Source organism: Rhinopithecus roxellana, chromosome 8, assembly GCF_007565055.1.
Source record: "Rhinopithecus roxellana isolate Shanxi Qingling chromosome 8, ASM756505v1, whole genome shotgun sequence".
NCBI lineage: Eukaryota > Metazoa > Chordata > Mammalia > Primates > Cercopithecidae > Rhinopithecus > Rhinopithecus roxellana.
The window spans coordinates 43268925-43287552 of record NC_044556.1 but is presented as its reverse complement, the minus strand read 5'-3'; the positions used below and the strand labels follow the sequence as shown (position 1 = coordinate 43287552).

At 56.1% G+C, this 18628-nt stretch overlaps 1 protein-coding gene across 9 annotated transcripts; it reads right to left on the bottom strand.

Annotated features, from left to right (window-relative positions):
* Positions 1-1243: 1243 nt before the first annotated feature.
* On the bottom strand, positions 1244-17765 carry DENND4B (DENN domain containing 4B). Of its 9 annotated transcripts, none has more exons than XM_030935707.1 (28): positions 17353-17765; positions 15132-15471; positions 13952-14204; positions 13629-13698; positions 13260-13429; positions 12942-13186; positions 12449-12515; positions 12306-12364; positions 11979-12123; positions 11524-11699; positions 11246-11346; positions 10679-10894; positions 9994-10139; positions 9140-9279; positions 8903-9029; positions 7968-8174; positions 7489-7617; positions 6196-6403; positions 5585-5752; positions 4932-5320; positions 4643-4765; positions 4307-4476; positions 4089-4224; positions 3651-3887; positions 2695-2812; positions 2440-2605; positions 2287-2351; positions 1244-2190 (listed from the first exon to the last, which is right to left on the bottom strand). In XM_030935707.1, exons 2-28 carry the CDS (start codon positions 15446-15448, stop codon positions 2045-2047), a joined length of 4494 nt encoding a protein of 1497 aa, XP_030791567.1. In that variant the 5' UTR covers positions 15449-15471; positions 17353-17765; the 3' UTR covers positions 1244-2044. The 9 variants fall into 9 exon arrangements, 8 of the variants coding, with proteins under 8 accessions (XP_030791567.1, XP_010363050.2, XP_030791563.1 ...); XM_010364748.2 differs by lacking the exon at positions 17353-17765 and adding an exon at positions 16207-16819; XR_004058740.1 differs by lacking the exon at positions 17353-17765 and adding an exon at positions 16207-16826 and having other exon boundaries at positions 2771-2812; positions 11524-12123.
* Positions 17766-18628: the final 863 nt, after the last annotated feature.

Here is an 18628-nt window from a genome sequence, read left to right as displayed (position 1 = left end):
CCTCCCGAGTAGCTGGAACTACAGGCGCCCACCACCTCGCCCGGCTAGTTTTTGTTTTTGTATTTTTTAGTAGAGACGGAGTTTCACCGTGTTAGCCAGGATGGTCTCGATCTCCTGACCTCGTGATCCACCCGTCTCGGCCTCCCAAAGTGCTGGGATTACAGGCTTGAGCCACCACGCCCGGCCTTAAAATGATTTTAAAAGGCCAAGTCCTCCCTTGAAAAGGTCTTTGGGGGATGAAACAGGGAGAGGTTTATTCTGGGGACTGCGGTCTGATGAGAAACTGGGGTGTCATGAGAGTTTCCCTCTGAAGAAAGCATCTCCTAGTAAGACAAATGGAATTTCCTAAGCCCCCCCTTCGTTCCTTTCTTTGTAGCACCTTTAGGATACTGAAAAAGCATCCTAACATGCTCAAGGCAGGATAGAAAACGATCCTCTGGCTTGAAAGACTCAGCATCCAGTAGTACCTCACTCTCCATCCAGTGATCTCCACCCCCTAGAAATGTGCTCTCCTAAGTTATTTCCTCCATTGATAACGCCTACTCTCCTTCCCCAAGGCATTTGTTTTGTTGGCTGATTCCCTTTGGTAATTGGTTTGCCGCTCTGTTAGGAGTCATTTCCTGTGTTTATTTCATTATACAAGAAAAAAAGAGAGCTCTTAAGTGGACCAAAGGGATAAGGAAAGGGATGCATGTTTTCCTGATGTCCAACATGCAGCAAGTCCCTTAATCTTTGCCCTTGCCTTCCTGGTGCTGTTGCCAGGCTGAGACCCTGGTTGGAGGAATAGTGCCTGCAGCTAGAGCAACTAAGGCAGCCTAGGATGACTGCCAGGATGCATGAGGGCTGCCAACACCAACTGCTGGGGAGATGATTGTCATCCCTGTGGAGGTATGGAGAAGGTTGGTGGGGGAAGGTGGAAGAGAGGAAATAAGGCAGAGATGAGCTCAGGGCCCCCAGAGAATGGAGCCTTTGTGTGGGGTACAGATGAGGGACAAGGGGGTGATTGTGTGGGAGGGCCGGAAGTGCCACACAGACTGGCACCACCATAGCCAGCACCAGATTCACCCTTCTCCTGCTCTGAGAACTCCCTGTGCCTCAAGGAGCCAGTCCCAGACATGGTCAGGGGAAGCAGGGTATGCCTGAACACTATAAAGGATGGGAAGGTGGAAAAGCAGATGTATAGCTGGGGGAAAATGAAAGGTATCTCCGCATTACCCCAGACCCAGGGAACAGGAGGCAGAAGGAAAAAGACAGAAGCAGCTTTTACTATATTTACATCCAACAAAACTTCGCAGGAACAATCCTTATTGCACAGGTCAGGACCTGGGTGGGTGAGGCATTCCCTAAGGTGGGATGGGCAAGAAAAATTAGGACTGGAGGGGGTACCAGTTCTTCCTAAGGGGAGCTTGAGACTCCTCTAGCTCCCAATGCCTGACTTTGAAGGAACTACAAACCACCGAACCATGGTGCCCTATTTCCCTTCCCTTTCTCACTCTCCGTAAGAACCTCATAAGCAAGGGGGCTGTGGCTCCAGAATAAATAACTTAAAATAAAATACAAATACTTTAGGTAGAAAGGCATGGAGAGCCTTGGGCTCGCTCCTTCAGCAACGTCAGGGAAGAGGGACCATTATTGGTGGAGAATGACATCCCTACCTCCCATTCAGGGCAAAGGCTCAGTAGCTCTGCATCTTTCCAGTTGTTTTTTAAAACAAAAACTTCTAAAATGACCAGGGCAATGCAGATCTGTGGTTACCCTGGAGGGGAGTTCCTGGTATAGGACAAGGGAAGAACAGAGCTGTACCAACTCCCCCCAGATCTCCCCCAACATCAGCACGAACAAACTGGGTAGGTTGGAGATGGGGGAATCAGGACGTTTGGTAACAGTGGATCCCTCTTCCTGCTGTCCTCGCTTGGAGCCTTTGACTGGGCATGCTTCCCAGCCTGTTCCCAACTCCATGAAGGGAACATGGAACCAGGTTAACTCTAGAATCCCTTCTCCCTCAGTTCCCCACCCCAGGCTGGAGAGGGAAGCTTAAGAGTCTCTAGCATTCTGGAGGTGCTCCAAAACATTTTCGGCAGTCAATGGCCTTGGGAGTGGGCATCTGTGCCCGCCGCTGCCTCAGCTCCTCCTTGCCCATGCTGCTGGCCAGCTTGTTAAAGGCAGACTTGTACTTCTTATCGAAGGCCACTAGGGAAGAAGGTGGAAGTCAATACATTAGGACCCCAGCCTCCCACACCTGGCCCCAGATCCCTAAACTCCTCAGCCCCTTGCCTGCTTCCTCACCTATGTCCACGTGGTCCTTGCCCAGAGCAGCCATTGTCAGGAATAAGATCTCACGGTAGATTCCCCTTTAGTGGAGGCAGAAGTGTATGAGCGAGAGAAAAGGGGTGTGGAGCCCCGGACAGGTCAGGGACCACCCAGATGGTAGCACCATACCTCTGCAGGTGCAGGCCAGTGGGTGGGGGCCCTAGAGTTTCCAGCAGGAGCCCCACAGCCTTGTGCACTTCATTGAGTCCAACATGGCGCAGCACCGACTCTAACAGTGCCAAACTAAGGGATGCAGGTACTGGGCCTGGCCATACCACCCGCTGGGGGATCTGGCCTGGATGAAAGGAAAGAAGGCCACCAGGATCACTGAGCCCTCTGGGTATGGGACCCACCCTCCCCACCCAGGCCAAATACCAGACTCACTGTGGACCCTCCAGAGCACATAGAGAGGTGGGCAGCTATTGGGGTCAGGGGTCAGTACATCCCACAGCAGCCGTACCTGAACAGAGGCTGGATCAGGGGTTAGCCAAGGAGATGGGGCCTGGGGGAGCCGAGATAGGGGAGACAGTTAGGCTCAAAGAATGGGAGGCAGAGGACAAGAAATGGACAGGTGATGCCAAAGAGACAGAGGGCCATTACAGGACACAGCCAAAGAGAAGAGGGAAAGGAATTCTCATCCCCCACAAGAATGTAAGCTCTTGAGAGCAGGGACTATTTTGTACTCTGCTACATACCTAGTGCCTAAAACCGTGCCTGGAACATAAAAAGCACTTAATACTGGTGGAATGAATAGACAAATATGAATGAATCATTTTTTTAGGTACCAGGCTCTACACAAGGTTGTTGACACCAGCCCAGTGAGATAGGTGCTTTTTGGCATCCATTTTACAGATGACCAAACTGAGGCTCAGAATGGTAAAGTGAAAGGGCCAGGATCCAAACTAGGTGCAGCAGACTCCAAAGTCTATGCTTTTTTTCTTTTCTTTTTTTTTTTTTTTGGAGACGGAGTCTCGCTCTGTCGCCCAGGCTGGAGTGCAGCGCAATCTTGGCTCCCTGCAAGCTCTGTCTCCTGGATTCATGCCATTCTCCTGCCTCAGCCTCCCGAGTAGCTGGGACCACAGGCGCCGCCACCACGCCTGGCTAATGTTTTTTTTTGTATTTTTAATAGAGACGGAGTTTCACTGTGTTAGCCAGGATGGTCTCAATCTCCTGACCTTGTGATCTGCCTGCCTCGGCCTCCCAAAGTGCTGGGATTACAGGCGTGAGCTACTGAGCCCAGCCAGTCTGTGCTCTTTGTACAGTGCCAAGGACACAGCAGACAAATGGCTGAGAGATGAGGAGGGAGGCACTTAGGAAATGGGCCACATGGGGGCACTGACCTGGGGGTGTGAAGGCCCATCACAGGAGGCCAGCACCAGGCCTGGTAGAATACTGGGCAGGCGTAGCCGTTGGAAATACCACAAAAGGTTCCAGAAGATGATGGGGTGGGCAGAGGGCAATTCAGGCAACGCCAGCACCTCACTGCCCTCGTTCTCTACCAGCGACTCCAGCTCCTTACGCAGCACTAGGGGGCTCAAGTATGCCCATGCCCCACTCTCAACCCTCCGGGAGGGTCCCTATCGGACACAAAGGGGGAGGGCAGTAGAGGGCATGTACATCCCCAGAGCCTTGCCTCCCACTAAGCCACCACATCCAACAGCTTCTGGGACGCCCCTTGCCCTCAAGGGCAAGAGATGTGCCCATCTCTCCCTGGCACCCCACAGGCCCCACACAGGGCAATAATCCCATTCCTCATGCCCCTTTGGCCCAGTTCTTACCCCCATGTGCCCGTTGCAGAGCTGGGGCTCATCCAGAGCAAGGCAGAGCCTGCGGTCACTGAGCACAGGGCCAGGACCCCCAGGGACAGGAGCATCTTTGCTGCCACTGGTGGTAGCAGACTTGGGGCTGGGGACACTGCAGGGGGACAGCAGCAGGGGTCAGCTCTTGGACCTTCACCTCCCTATCCCACCCACAGCACTTGCCCTGCCTTGGGCACCTGGGCCGGGAATCAAGGGTCTGGACACTGAGCAGGGGCACAAAGGGGCAGGCGCAGAAGGGGCAGGTTGTATTGAGGTTAGAGTCATCAGGTGCCCAGCCAGCCATGATTTCCTCATCGTACACCAGCGAATCACAGGCACGGCACAGGGAGCAGCTGGACAGCAGAATCTGTGGGCAGGGAGAGCCGGGAAGTAGGCCCTGTCTGGCCACCAGCACTCTGGAGCCCATGCCCCTTTCCTAGCCCCTCCCACCTCCTCCCCATCTCCTGCCTTTGACAGGGTGACTGTGTGCTATGTGTGTTCAAGCACATCTGTGTGGGAGGGGTTATCCTCACTTCCAGGGAAGGTGACTGGAAGGATCCAGGGGTGTCACTGAGGCGCTCTGAGGAATGGCGAAGACTCAGGTTACTGAGAGAAGATTCTGAGAGGTCCCACTCACTGCCCAGAGAGGCTGAGCTCTGCCATGACATGAGAAACCATGGTCAGCCAACCCCATGCTCTTCCACCCAGGAAGAAGAGGTGTTTCAAGCACCCCTCAGAGCCCCTTTTAGGGCATTCTTCCAGTCATAGACCCTCCCCAAGCCCACTAATGCTAAGGCGTCTGAACCCTCCTTTGCTGGCTACCTCGGAGGCAGTGGATCCAGGGCGCTCCCGGGGGCGCAGAAGACTGTCCATTGGGCTGCGGCGGGCTGGGGGAGGCAGGTCAGGAGGCAGCTCAGGTGGGGGAATGCGGGAAGTGGGGGGGTGGCGGGAAGGAGTGAGCAGCTGTTGGAGGCGGGCACCCAGCCCTCGTCGGGGGGTGCCTGCCTCATCCTGTCGCCCACAAGCCTTGGGTCCCCGCCCACTTAGCCCTTCCAGGGCCTCAGTGGACTGGGCACTCAGGGCTGAGCCTGAGCCCCCTGGGCTGCCTCCAGGGACCGGCTCTTCCCCCGTCAGGCTCAGGTCTGAGAGACTTCCATCGTGCCAGGGCACAGGTGATCCTCGGGGTTCCAGGACCCCCAAGGCCTCTATCACTGCAGCACAGAAAAGAATGAGGGAAGATGGACCCCAGCCTCTGCACCACCTTCCCCTTTCCTGAGTAAACACAATTCCTGGCTGCACAAACTCTGGTACCACAACCCCCACCATGATGATATTCTGGGCAGGATTCCCTGAGAATCTATAGCACCCACCACAGAGGGCCACCCTCCACTATGTTTCTGGTCTTCCAAACCTCACTAGCAAGTGGTTAGGAAAGTTGACTGGGGAAGTGGGGGGAGCCAGACAAGGGCACTCACTGTGGGCTACACCAGCCTCCACAGTGGGCTGTGCCCCTCGGGCACTGCCCAGGCTACCACTCTTCACCAGGCGTCCAGGGGGTGAGGCCGGGTCTCTCAGACTTCGCCCAGCCCAAGTAGTCTGGCGCTGAAGGGGGCGAGTAGGGGAAGGGCGCTCCAAATAGGGCTCTAAAAGACGAGAAGGGGTTTAGAGGCAGCTAGCTAGGAACCCAGTCCCCTGTTCCAAAATAGAGCTCCTTAGATGGACCTGGGTTTGCAGGGTTCCTCCCAGGCAAAACTTTATCCCTTTCGTGTTTGTTTTGTTTTGTTTTTTGAGATGGAGTCTTGCTCTGTAGCCAGGTGGAGTTCAGTGGCGCCATCTCAGCTCACTGCAACCTCTGCCTCCCGGGTTCAAGTGATTCTCCTGCCTCAGCCTCCCGAGTAGCTGGGACTACAGGTGCGTGCCACCACACCCAGCTAATTTTTTTATCCCTTTTGTTACCAGTCAATTGTAATTTATCAATCACCAGAAACCCAATACCAACCATTAGACCAGCCCCAGCTCTCTATGCCTTTCCCTGCCTGAACCCAGTTACTCCATCCCCAAGCCTGTCTCACCAGGCCCTACCCACCTGCCTGGGAGCTGCCTGCCTCTTGAGGTGCTGACACCTGCTGCTGCTGCTGCTGCTGCTGCTGCTGCTGCTGCTGCTGCTGCTGCTGCTGTCGCCGTTCTCTCAAGGGCTGGCGGAACTGAGCAGCCCCCAGGACGACATTCCGGAGCTTGGCCCAGCGCAGACGCCCACCTGGTGTGCCAGACGGCCACTTGCTTTCCAGCACAGCCTACCAAGCACAGTGCCCATCAGGATGGCCTACTTTGATACCCTAACCCTGCCTCATACCTACTCCCTGTCCTGGAGCCCCAGGGACCGCCCTTCCCCTGCAGATATCCTGCCTAGGACTGTCCGGCCAATGGCTTAGCCAGGAACAAGAGCCCAGAAGAGATAGTAGGCAGCAGCTGCCTTCCAAGGGGCTTAGAAGAAGCCAGAGGCAATGGAGAAAATTTGTATCCAGACCTTGCTGCTTAGAAATATAAAATATATGGCTCTGAAGAAATCATTTCATTTATTTGGTCATTAGTTTCCTCATCTAAAAAACAGGAGGGAGTTTAGTATCATGGCTAAGGGCCTGAATTCAGGAGATATGGATATGCCTCTGCCCATATTCCTTTTTCTTTTTTTTGAGACAGAGTCTCACTCTGTCGTCCAGGCTGGAGTGCAGTGGCGCAATCTCAGCTCACTGCAACTTCAGCCTCCTGGGTTCAAGTGATTCTCCTGCCTCAGCCTCCCAAGTAGCTGGGACTACAGGCACCCACCACCATGCCCAGCTAATTTTTGTATTTTTAATAGAGACAGGGTTTCACCATGTTGGCCAGGCTGGTCTCGAACTCCTGATCTCAGGTGATCTGCCTGCCTCAGCCTCCCAAAGTGCTGGGATTACAGGCATGAGCCACCACACCCAGCCCTGCGCCCATATTCTAACTCCTTAACTTCTTTGCTGCAGGACTTTGGACAAGTCACTAACTCTCTACAACCTCATCTCCTCGTCTATAAGATGGGGATAATGATCATCCCACCTCATAGGGCAGTAGTGAAGATAAAATGATGTAAAAGGTGTGATGTGTATGGACCTGTGCCTGGCTTAGCGGCTAATTCTATTAGTTGTAGGCAGAGATGTCATGAGTGGGAATCAAAGCTGAGAAATGGTAGTTGCTAAGGCACCACAGGAGTGCAATGTGGATGGCAGTGGTTCCAGGACCTAGGCAAACGGTACCAGCCCAATCTCCAAGGAGCGAGGGGAGCAGCAGCAGTCTCCCCAAACACACCCTGGCACAGCTGCCATCCCACCCGTCACCCCAAAGTAGGTACCTTATTGTAGTAGCCATAGGTGATGGTGTTGGGCACAATGCCTGCCTGCCGCATCTCCAGCATGACCCGCACAGACAGCACAGGCTGCCCATAGTGTGAGCAGAGCTGCATCAGTACCCGGTAACACACCTGGGCCAGGAGAGGCACAGGACAATGGGAGACTCACCCCCAACCAAAACCAAAGTCTCAGCAAGCACCCTCTTCCAGCCTCCCCAATTCTCACAGACATCACTGGCCCCTGGCGGGTCCTGGGGCTACCTCAGAGCCACCCACCCTTTCTGCTGACGCTGCCACCCTACAGTCTCCACTGCTATACCCTGAACATGCTTATTCACTCAATGAATGTTTATAGATAATCTGCCCAGCTCTGGGGATCTGCAACTTCTTTCCTTAGTCTCCAAGTTTCCCTCTCACAGCCCTCTCCGGCTGCACAAGGCTCACTGGGCCTGGGTGTGAGCATGGTCACATAGATTGCCTACCTCATCAGGGAGCACCACCTTGCCGCTCTCCATCTGGCGCAGCACATGGTAGGCCGTGTGCAGTGCCTGCACACGGGAGGGTGCCGAGCGCACGTAGGCAGGCAGACACAGGAACCACAGCCCATAGCAGTGCCCCAGCAGGCACCGGGCCCACAGCTCAGGCACAGCTGCTGACTTCTGTGCCATCCGCTGTGCAACCTTCATCTCCTAGGTAGGACAGGGAACACATCAGGGTGAGTACAAGTCTTATTTATTTATTTAAGACGGTCTCGCTCTGTCACCCATGCTGGAGTGCAGTGGCACAATCTTGGCTCACTGCAGACTCGGCCTCCTGGGCTCAAGTGATTCTCCCACCTCAGCCTCCCAAGTAGCTGGGATTACAGGGACGCACCACCATGCCCGGCTGATTGTTTTGTACTTTTTGTAGAGACAAGGTTTTGCCATGTGGCCTAGGCTAGTCACAAACTCCTGGGCGCAAGTGATCTGCCTCCCTCAGCCTCCCAAAATGCTGGGATTAAAGGTGTGAGCCACCAGAACAGACCCTAAAGTGGTGTGGGGAGAAGTATCACCTTCTCTGAGGAAGGATCTGTGCTCTAAGGAGGAGGAGGGATGCTGTATTCCATAGGCTGCAGCCCTGCCTGGAGCCCCGTGCAGAGAGGCTGGCCCTTAAGCATGGGCAGGTGCCCTAGAAGACATGGCCAGTCCCTGGATTCCCAGAGTGTTCAGAAGATGAAGGTGATGACGATGCTGATAATGACAGTGATAATAGCAACTAATGTTTATACAGGCTTGCTTATGTGTCAAGCACATTTAAACTTCTAACAACCTCATGGGTTAAGTACTATTGTTATCCCCATTTTGTAGATGAGGAAACTGAAGCAGCAGCTGCCCTCAGCCTGATCCAGGTCCCTCAGTGTGGTCCACCCACTACTTACCTGTTTGGTACGGCGAGGAGCAGGACTGCTGGGGGCGCTACGTGAAGGACCTGGCACCGGCAGGGCCCCAGGCTGCTCTTGAAGAGACTCAAACAGCTCAGCCCGTAGCTCTGGGAACCCATCGTAGCTGGAGGGGCAGAGAGAAGCAACATCGGGGCAGTCAGCACAGGGTGAAGCAAGTTGGACTGGACCAGTCTATGGGGCCCTGGAACATGTGAGGGGCCAGGAGACTCTCACCAGTACTGGGGAGTGGATTCACTGCCCTCTGGTACGGGAGGCTCCTCAGGAGGTGTGATAAAGACAGTGAGCTCACTTCCTGACAGCTCCTCTAGCTCCACTAAAGGTGTCGGCTCAGGCTTCTCCTGCTCTGGGTGGACCTGGAGAAGGATTTTGAGAGAGCAAGTATTGAGATGTTGGGCACAGAACAGAGCCAGGGTGTCCAGACGATGGCATCTCCCAGGAAAGCTCATCCATAGGGAAAGAGACACAGCCTGGGAAGATGGAGTCAGGAAACGGAGGACAGTAAGTTACATGTATGGGGCCAGCTGTGTATGGCTGCACAGGTTGTGCACTGTATAACTCCAGGAGTGCCATCCCAGTCCCAGTTAAGATATAGAGTTGTGTTTAAAACGTCCCTGGGGGCCAGACACAGTGGCTCACGCCTGTAATCCCAGCACTTTGGGAGGCCGAGGTGGGCAGATTACTTGAGGCCAGGAGTTCGAGACCAGCCTGGCCAACATGGTGAAACCCTGTCTCTACTAAAAATAAGAAAATTCGCTGGGCATAGTGGCGCGCACCTGTAATCCCAGCTACTTGGGAGACTGAGGCAGGAGAATCACTTGAACCTGGGAGGTGGAGGTTGCAGTGAGCCACTGCACTCCAGCCTGGGAGACAGAGCAAAACTCTATCTCAAAAAAATAAAAAATAAAATAAAAATAATTAAAATAAATAAATAAATAAAACAAAATGGCCCTGGGGTCTACAGCCATACCATCCTGAATATTCCTGATCCCGTCTAAAATGGCCTTGGGGCAACAGAGACAATGAGGGAGAGAGCAGAGGCCAATGAGCACACAGAGAAGGGACAATACCTTGTCAGCACAAGAGTCAAAGAATTCGAGGGCAGCGTGGCGAGTGGAGCCGAAAGAGCACTCCTCAATGAACTGTGAGAACATCTGTGTATGCAGCAGCTGAGAGTAAAGTTTGTGGCTGGAGCGTTCCCGAGATTTGAGGAAGCCTGAGGGGGATGAGAATGGGGCAGAGGAGGGGTGTGACCAGGGCTCTCCACCACAGCCATAGCTTTTTTGAATCTCTTCTTGGCTCCCTGCCCACTCAGGCCCAAAGCCATCATCTCTTGGACCCTCTGGCACAACTACCCTAATAGCAAGCTGACCGGCTGAGCAGCCCCAGCACAATGGCCCTAGAGAATCCCTCCCTTTGTCTGCCTGTACCCACTGCCTCGGGCTGGGTGGTCTCCAAGGGCAGGGTCCTGCACAAAGCTTTGCCCATGGGGTCTGCTCACTACAGGGATTACTGTGTCTACCCCAAGCCCGGGGCTCCAGAGGGCAGGACCACAGCTGGTTTCATCTTTGTACCGTGATTCCCCCCAAGACCAGAAGAGTGAATGGCTCAAAGCAGGTGCCCATAAAAACATTTGCCTAGTGAAGGAATGAACAACGGAGTGGCTACCAGTCCCCTCTGCCTTTCTGACAGAGCCCAGCCCCTCGCCACATGCTCCCGTGATACCATCTCCAAGCAGAGACAGGCCCTCTGTACCCTGCAGGAAGAAAAGGTTGTCAACATCACGAGCTCCCTCGGAGGGGGCCTGGGTGAGTGGGCGCAGGAAGACCCGATAGCCCTTGAGCAGACAGGCCATGAAGCGGAGGAAGGCTCCTTGGACTTCGCGTTCCAGCCGGGCCCTGCGGCCACACACTGCCTCGTAGTCTGTCAGTAGGAACTCCAGGGATGCCTCCTCCTCAGGTCCAGTGTATGCTGGGGGCCAGGGCAGCCTGAGAGTCAGGGCTGGCTCCCAGAGCGTTAGCCTCAAGTCTGCTCTCACACCTCCATCTCTACCTCCAGCCTCTGACAGAGCTTGCACCAGTAGCAACTGAAGCATTACCTTCAACTAACAGGTTCAAGCTCAACATTTCCCACATGTTCAGGAATACTGTCTGCCCTTCCTTCTAGCTTCAGTTGGAATTGGAATCTCCCTCAGTTCTACCAAATGCAATCCTAACTCCGCTCACCTCCTCAAGAAATGTCTAGCTCCCCACAGACCTCTGCAAACTGGAGGTTTGAGGCCAATGACAGTTCCCAGCCTCCCTCCCGACCCAGGCTTCTCACTCTGGTCCAGCTGCTGGTACAGGTTTGTCAGTGTGGCCAGCAGAACCTTGTAGGGTCTGCGGGGCAGGGTCCGAGGGGAGAGGAGCTTCTTTTCCTCAGTCCTGTGAGAGAAGCATAAGGGGAAGGAGGAGTGGCGAGGCTCTGGGATAGGGTGACAGGGCTCCTTGCCAGCCTCCCTCACTTTGTGCCTGAAGCTCTTTTTGAGCCCGTAGCACTCCACACACTAGCCCATTCCTGCCCACCACCCTGCAGTCCCCAAATGAGACCCAGCCTCTTACTGGAAGAGTGTGTTGGTATCAAGGTCGACACAGATGACATCAGCAGGCGGGTCATGCAGATCAAAGTAGCTGGAGTGGATACCCACAATGAAGGGCACTGGGGCACTCAGCACATCTGCCAGCACCAGCGGGCACAGAGGAATGTAGGGGCACTGCCAGTGCAGTGGGAAGATCATCTGAAGCACCAGGCAGTGAGAACCAGTGAGCAGGGGGTTGAGGCAGCAGTGGGGGGCATAGGAGCGAGAGAGAGGGCATTGGCCTTGGGGAGTTGGTGCCTGTTGAGAGAGGCTGTTGGAAGTAGGCTCTAGGGAAGAGCTCTTGATGGAAGCTATGTGTCCCTGCAGGCTGTGCCCAGGGAAAGGAAAGGAAGGAAAAGGGAACAGTCCAGGCAGATATAGGAGCACCAGAAAGAACCATGGTTCTGGGGAAGATGGGCCAGGCGGGGCGGCACTCACCGAGACGAGGGCCTCGCAGACGCTGGTGAGCAGGTCTGGCCGCAGCGAGTGGACCAGCAGCTTGTGCTCTGTGAGCACAGCCAGCAGCAGTGTGATAGCCAGCTCAGGGCCCAGGCTCTGCAGCAGCTGCAGGAAGCTGGCACCACTGCAGGCAATGCCGGGGTGGGGAAAGGGTCACCAGGAGACCCTGGGGACCCTTCCCCAGATGCCAGGTACAGCCACCACCTGGACCCAGTCTGCATAAACCTCAATAGCTGCACCCACCTGCCCAGCACCTACCATGTCCTTCGTCATTAAAGCTCCCCTCCCCATAATCTGAGCATATACCTGAGGGGCAGGGGCGAGGATACAGGCTGACAGAGGAGCAAGTTGTCATAGGGAGACATCTGGGAGGGAAGAAGAGCTATGGCTCAGGGTAATGATGCCAACTCCCCTCCTTCCATCAGCCCGGCCCCAGCCTCAGCTCTCACCTGCACTAGGATGCGGGGTCTCTGTGGGGAAGGGAAGGGCACGTTGTGAATGAAGTGGGAGATGTGCCTGGGGGACAGAGAAACAGGTCAGAGCATACTCCCCATTCCATCCCTGTCCTCCCTCCACATTTTCTGAGCTCTTTCACCACTTCTCAAGAACCTTATTCCTTCCTGAACCCCACTTTGAGACCTGTTATCAGCCAACAGAGCCTCCATTACGCATATAATTTGCGCAGATCAGAAAAGAAATCCTCCCTGGGCATACACAGCCCCTTGCCAGGACCTAACTAGCAAGTTTAGACTGGATTTCAGGCCCTGCTGCCCTCCTCAGCCTGTGGTGTTTTTACAATGGATAAACTGTACAACCACACACTGCAGCCCTGTCCCTTACCCTGTGCCCAGCCCTCCCCCATGCACATCTGAATCTCTCCCATCTCTCCTAGCCCCTTATCCCTTCCTAACTCCTTCCCAATGGCAGAGGAGCCATGCTCACGCTTCCAAGGGCAGGCGGTGGGGGCCTGAGACGGAGTAGCGGTAAAGGAAGGTGAGGAAGGCGCGGAAGGCAGGGAAGGCAGGCCAGCGGGACAGCACGGCGATGGCGCGCCGGCTGCGCACAGCTCTGCCCCCCAGTGCCCGACCCCGCTCCACGGCGCTCAGCAGGCCCAATGCCCGTGCCTGTCGCTCTGACAGCCTGGCCCTTGGGAACGCCTCGTAGAACTGCAGGGCGGCACCATACACCTGGCAGGGGGCAGAGAGGTGGTCAGGCAGGCCCTGCATAGCCCGGACCCCTTGCCACACTCCACACACCCACCTTATCACCAGCTGCACCCGTGAGCACAAAGGTGGAGAAGACGGGCACGGGGTACTTGGTCTGGGCAGGCCAGCACTCGATAGTGGCCCCCATGGGCAGGCAGAAGACGGGCACTGACTCGGGCAGCGGGAACGCCTCATTGTCCTCCTCCGGGTAGCGGCCCAGCAGCTCTGCACCCCCAGCAAAGTTGGGGGTACCCAAAAGGAGCAGGGTCCATCAGACTCCAAGGGAAAGGAACCAGGGGATCCCAGACAAGGCCCGAGTAGCAAAGAAGAAGTAAATTCCAGGGACACTTAAGGTGCCTGCCAAGAGGCACCAGGGCAAAGGGATGTAGGGTCACAGGATTGGAGGGATAAAGGGGCCACTCACCTGCCTCGTACACCAGCGTGTTGGCCTTCGCCAGGCCCACCTTATAGCACAGGTACACTGCTGGGCCCCACTACCCCAGAAATGGCAAGAGACAAGCAGATACATAGCTAACAAAGATTTCTGGGGTCCATTTTCTTTCTACCACCCCTAAATGTTCTTATGTCTTTAAAGCTCCTGTTAATGCCAGTGCCCCAAGACCAGAGTTACCCCTCTGGACTCAACCCTGTGGTCAGAGCCTTGGTCCTGGGATGCCCTTTGTTCCCAGTGTCCACACCCACTCTTACACCAAGAGGGACCAGGTGTCAGATCTTGACCCCACTCACCATGCCAGGGTTGAGGTTGCGGTGCAGCCGGCAGTAAGTATGGGGAGTGCCCTCGCCCTTACTGGGCAGCACCAGGCAGAGGTCGGTGATGCCCAGGGCATGCAGCCCTGCCCCCTCTGCTGCCCGCCGGTAAGTGAGGTAGGTGCGGGGGTGCCCAGGGCCTGGAGGGGCCAGGTTTGCTGAGTGGCTGTAGGGTGTCGTGTCAAGCACTTGGAAGCCGGGCTTGGGACGTTCCTTCCCCTCATACAACACCCTTAGCACAGAAAGCAAAGAGAGATGTTGGGAGGTCAGAGTAGAGGACAAAGACCCAATCCTGCCAGATCTGCCTACTTAACCCCTTGAACCTGCCTTGCACCCGCAGCCTTGTCAAACTCTAACACCAGGGCCCACCTCTTCTTGCTGAACTCTGCCCTCCAGAATCCTGTGCCCTTTCTTTGGCCTTTGGCCTTATTTTGTGGTCAGCAACAATCCTGCATGACTTCTATGGCTCTCATACTCATTAATAAACACTAAGAGTCAGCTGGGCATGGTGGCTCATGCCTATAATCCCAGCACTTTGGGAGGCTGAGGCAGGTGGATCACCTGAGGTCAGGGGTTCAGGACCAGCCTGGCCAACATGGTCAAACCCCATCTCTACAAAAAATACAAAAATTAGCTGGGCGTGGTGGCACATGCCTATAGTCCCAGCTACTCGGGAGGCTGAGGCAGGAGAATTGCCTGAACCCAGGAGGCAAAGGTTGCAGTGAGCTGAGACAGCGCCACTGCACTCCTGCCTGGGTGATGGAGCGAGACTCTATCTAAAAAAAAAAAAAAAAAAAAAAAAAAAGTAATACAAGCTACCACTGACTGACTCTGTTAAGTCTGTCACATGGGTTATCTCATTTAATCTCGACCATCCTATAAGGGTGAATGATTTTCTCAATTTGATAGATGAGGAAAACAGGCCCAGAGGGGCGCAAAAACCTACCTAAGCTCTCAAAGCTAGCAAGGAGCAGCATTAGCACATGAATTCGCATCTGTGAGGACTAAGTACATACAACTTCAGTCCTTCCTCCCTGGCCTCTGGCCCACCTGGCTTCCATCCCCATCGCCCTTCCCTTGTTCCATAGTCCTACCTCTCCCTATCTCACTGGAGTCCCTCCCAGCCTCCCCTGGTGCCAGCATGGGTAGGGGCACACACCCCAGCTCAACAAGGGGGGGCTTGTCACGGCCCCTGCGGTAGCAGATGACGGGTTGAGTTCCACCCAGAAGCCCAGCACTGAGTTCCAAGGGGTGGCCCCCAGCGGAAGCCTGGATGCATGTGTAGCCCTGGGGCACTTCCTCGCCCAGTGCCCTAGCGATGACTGCCACATCTGTGATGGGCTCAGCTGGCCGGGGAGGGCGCAGGGGCCCACTGGGTTCAGGAACCCACGTTTCCTCAGGGATGGGTGCTCCGTTCCCTGCAAGCCCAGCTACCACGAAGTAATCCACCAGCCGGGGGGGCCGCTCCTCCGCCATGGCCCCCCCCTCACTCACTGCATCTGGAATGGTCAAGTGGGAGAGAGATGAAGTGAGGAAGGTGGGGGATGCCATGGCAACCAGGGTGCCCTCTTGCTCCCCTCCTCCTCCTAATCCTTCCAAGGAAAGGCAGGATAAGGGGTCGGCCAATCCTGAACTCTCCCCCCTATGACATCACTGCCCACAACAGCTTCTTAAAGAGATCAAATCCCTCCCACTTAATGGTCCTGGCACTCCCCTCAAAGAACCTAAACTCCACCACACACAGCTAACCTGAGCTATGACATCACATTGTCCATGTGTCCCTTTTAAAGGCTCGCCAGTTATAACATCACAGAGATCACAATCTTTTTTGTAATAGCCTTCCATGACATCATTCATGCTGGCCATGACATCATACCAACCTTACAGTCTTTTTAAGGGTTTCTGACCTTCCTACTCTAGTTATGACACCATAAGAACCATGTGATGCTGCCAATGTTCTTAAAGAGCCCACTCCTAGGTTTTTAAGAGGACCCCACAGGTTTCTGAGAAAGCCCACAAAACCCAAGCTTAAGGGTCTTTTCAACGAACCCAAGTGTCCTTTCTCCTAGCTTAACTCCACCAATCTGGCCCAAAAACCAGTGTTCTCACACCTCCAGGATCTTTAAGTAGCTCGTTAGATACAAAGTGGTTGTGGGAGACAAGTCCCGGCCATCCCACACCCTCCACCATGGAGCCCAGAGACAGAAACAGGCCCGCAACAGCCTAGTTCTCACCTGCCTCCATGGCCCAACCCTGGGGAGTAGGAGCCCCAAGGGTCCTGAGGCGCCCCAGGGTGCAGAAGCTGGGAAAAAGCCTGGTGGGTAGCTTGCAGCAGGGGCCCGGAAGCGTGGGGGGTGCTTCAGAGGGGAAGGGAGGTTACTTCCTGAAACAGTGGAGGGGAAGCTGCAACTCAGAGGAAGTCAGCCTATGGGTGTGTGTGGTAGTGGTGGTGGTGGCGGTGGTGGTGGTGGGGTTGCCATTGAAGGTGCCAGCACAGCATCATGCCAAGTTGGAACCTCAGACTATAGGACCCTGAGCAAGGCAGAGAAGGCTCATAATGGTTCCAGGATGTGCAGTCCTACTAACCTCCCACTGTTCCCCAGAGAACAAGGAATAAGGAATCTCATAGAGCCAGGCTGGCTGTCTTCTTCACCTGGCCTCTGGACACACACACACATATACACACACCAACCCCAGCTAAATTTAGACTCCACTTCTGGGAGGTAAAGCCAGGAGTCAGCGTCAGCCTCTTGATTTAACTCTGGGGCACAGACCTGTCCCTCATCCACTGAGGGCGAATGGGAGTCCTATGCCCAAGGCAGCAGGCAGAGGCCATTAGGTGGGACCTTCTGAGGGGCAAGCGGGTGGCACCCATCCGCAGGACCTGGACACCGGGGCCTCCCCTCACCAAACCAGGGAAGAGTCCTGCAGAAAACAGCTTTCTCCCTGGGGAACGCAACGGGCACAGGGCCCACTCCGGGTCCTCAGGCTCGCGTGCTGGGTGACGGGAAGTTCGGGTTGGGGCAGAGGGCGCGCCGAGGGGGAGGTGGCTATGGAAGGAGCAGGAGGGCAGAGAAGCCTGCGCGCCGGCGGCCGAGGACGTGACGGCAGCAGCGCCGGCCGCCGCGTGACCCAAGCGGGAGGGAGGGCGCCTCCGGCTCCGGCACCCATGCGAGCAGGAGGGGTGCAGGAGGCCGGGCACGGCGAGCTAACTGCGGGCGGTGCCCTCCCCTCCACTTTCACTTCCCCAGGAGAGAGGAACCGGAACCAGATGTGCAGCGCTGGAAAGCAGCTGGGGGTCATCCCCCACCCCGCCTGCCGCCCGCGCTCCCTCCTGCCCGTCCCCGCCTGCCGCCCCGCCCGGTCCAGCCCCTACCTGCCTGTCCCGCGCTTCCCGGCCGGCCGGCCCGCTGGCGGGTGGCTCGGAGGGCGAGCTGGCGGGCCGGCGGGCAGCGGGGCTACCCGGCCCCGGACATGGCGCACCCGACTTGGGCGCCGCTCCCGCCCGGGTAGTGAGTGAAGGAAGAAGAGGCGGCCGAAGACAGCAGGGCGCGGGGCGCCGCGGAAGGAGATCCGGGCGGTCCCCGCGTCCCCGCCGCGCTGCGCCACGCGGGGACTGTGCTGCCGCGCTGCTCGCTCGGGCGGCTCAATCCTCCCAGCTCCCGCGGCGCCGGGGACCCAGCGTTCCTCCGCGCGCCCCGCTTTCTCTACTCCCCGCACCCCCGCTCCGGGCCGCGGGCGCCGCCGCTACCCCCACCCCTCCTCCTCGGCCGGCGGCCGTGACCCTGGCAAGCGTCTGCCCAGCGCCCAGCCGCCTGCAGCCCGACCCCTGGCGGCTGGGAGGGCCCCCTGCACCCAGGTAGCTTCCCACCATCCAGCCAGTGCCGCAGGACACTGACCCCAGGCGACCCTGAGGTCCGCGGCGCGCTCCCTTCCCGCCTGGGTCCTGCAGTCAGATGTGGCATACATGATGTGGGCGTAGGTGAAGCCCTGAAGGCCTAGTCTACGGGGACCCAGGTGGCTCCCCCTACTTCCAGGTTTGGGGCACAGGGCATTCCCTTCGGGCCAGAACGAGAAGCTCTCAGTTCTCTTTCCTGAAAATGACAAGAGCTTTGGAAAGAGGAAGGGGAGAGGCCAGGACTGCAGGGTGTGGAATAGAGGAGTGGAGGTGGGGGTAAGGTAACTGGGGGGGCACTACTCTTCTCACTATGCTGGTTGGGGGAGTGAGGAGTGCGGAGGCCCAGAGGGCTGGTCCAAGGGCTAGCAACCCAATCCAGAAAGAGAAAACCTTCAGAACATGCATGGCACCGAAGAATCTGTTTAATTAAAACTAAAATGAATGAGTCGAGAACAGTGGAGAGGGTGAAGTGAATTCCTGCAGTGAGGGAGGGAGGAGGAAGGCTTCCCTGAGACCTAGGAGCACTTTAGACCTGTGGGCTCAGCTAGCAATCACCTCCTCACTCCCTCACTACCAGGCCTGGGGTTGAGGAAGAGGAATAATTTGACCAGTCAAAGCCCCCATCTGATGCTGCAGCAGGGTCCTGGACAGACAGGAGGGCACATGAAGTGATCTCCCCTACGTGTAGGGGAAGCCTATGTCCATGCTGGGTACAAATTCCGAGGCTGTCGGGCCCTTCCACAAAGCACAGTGGTGCT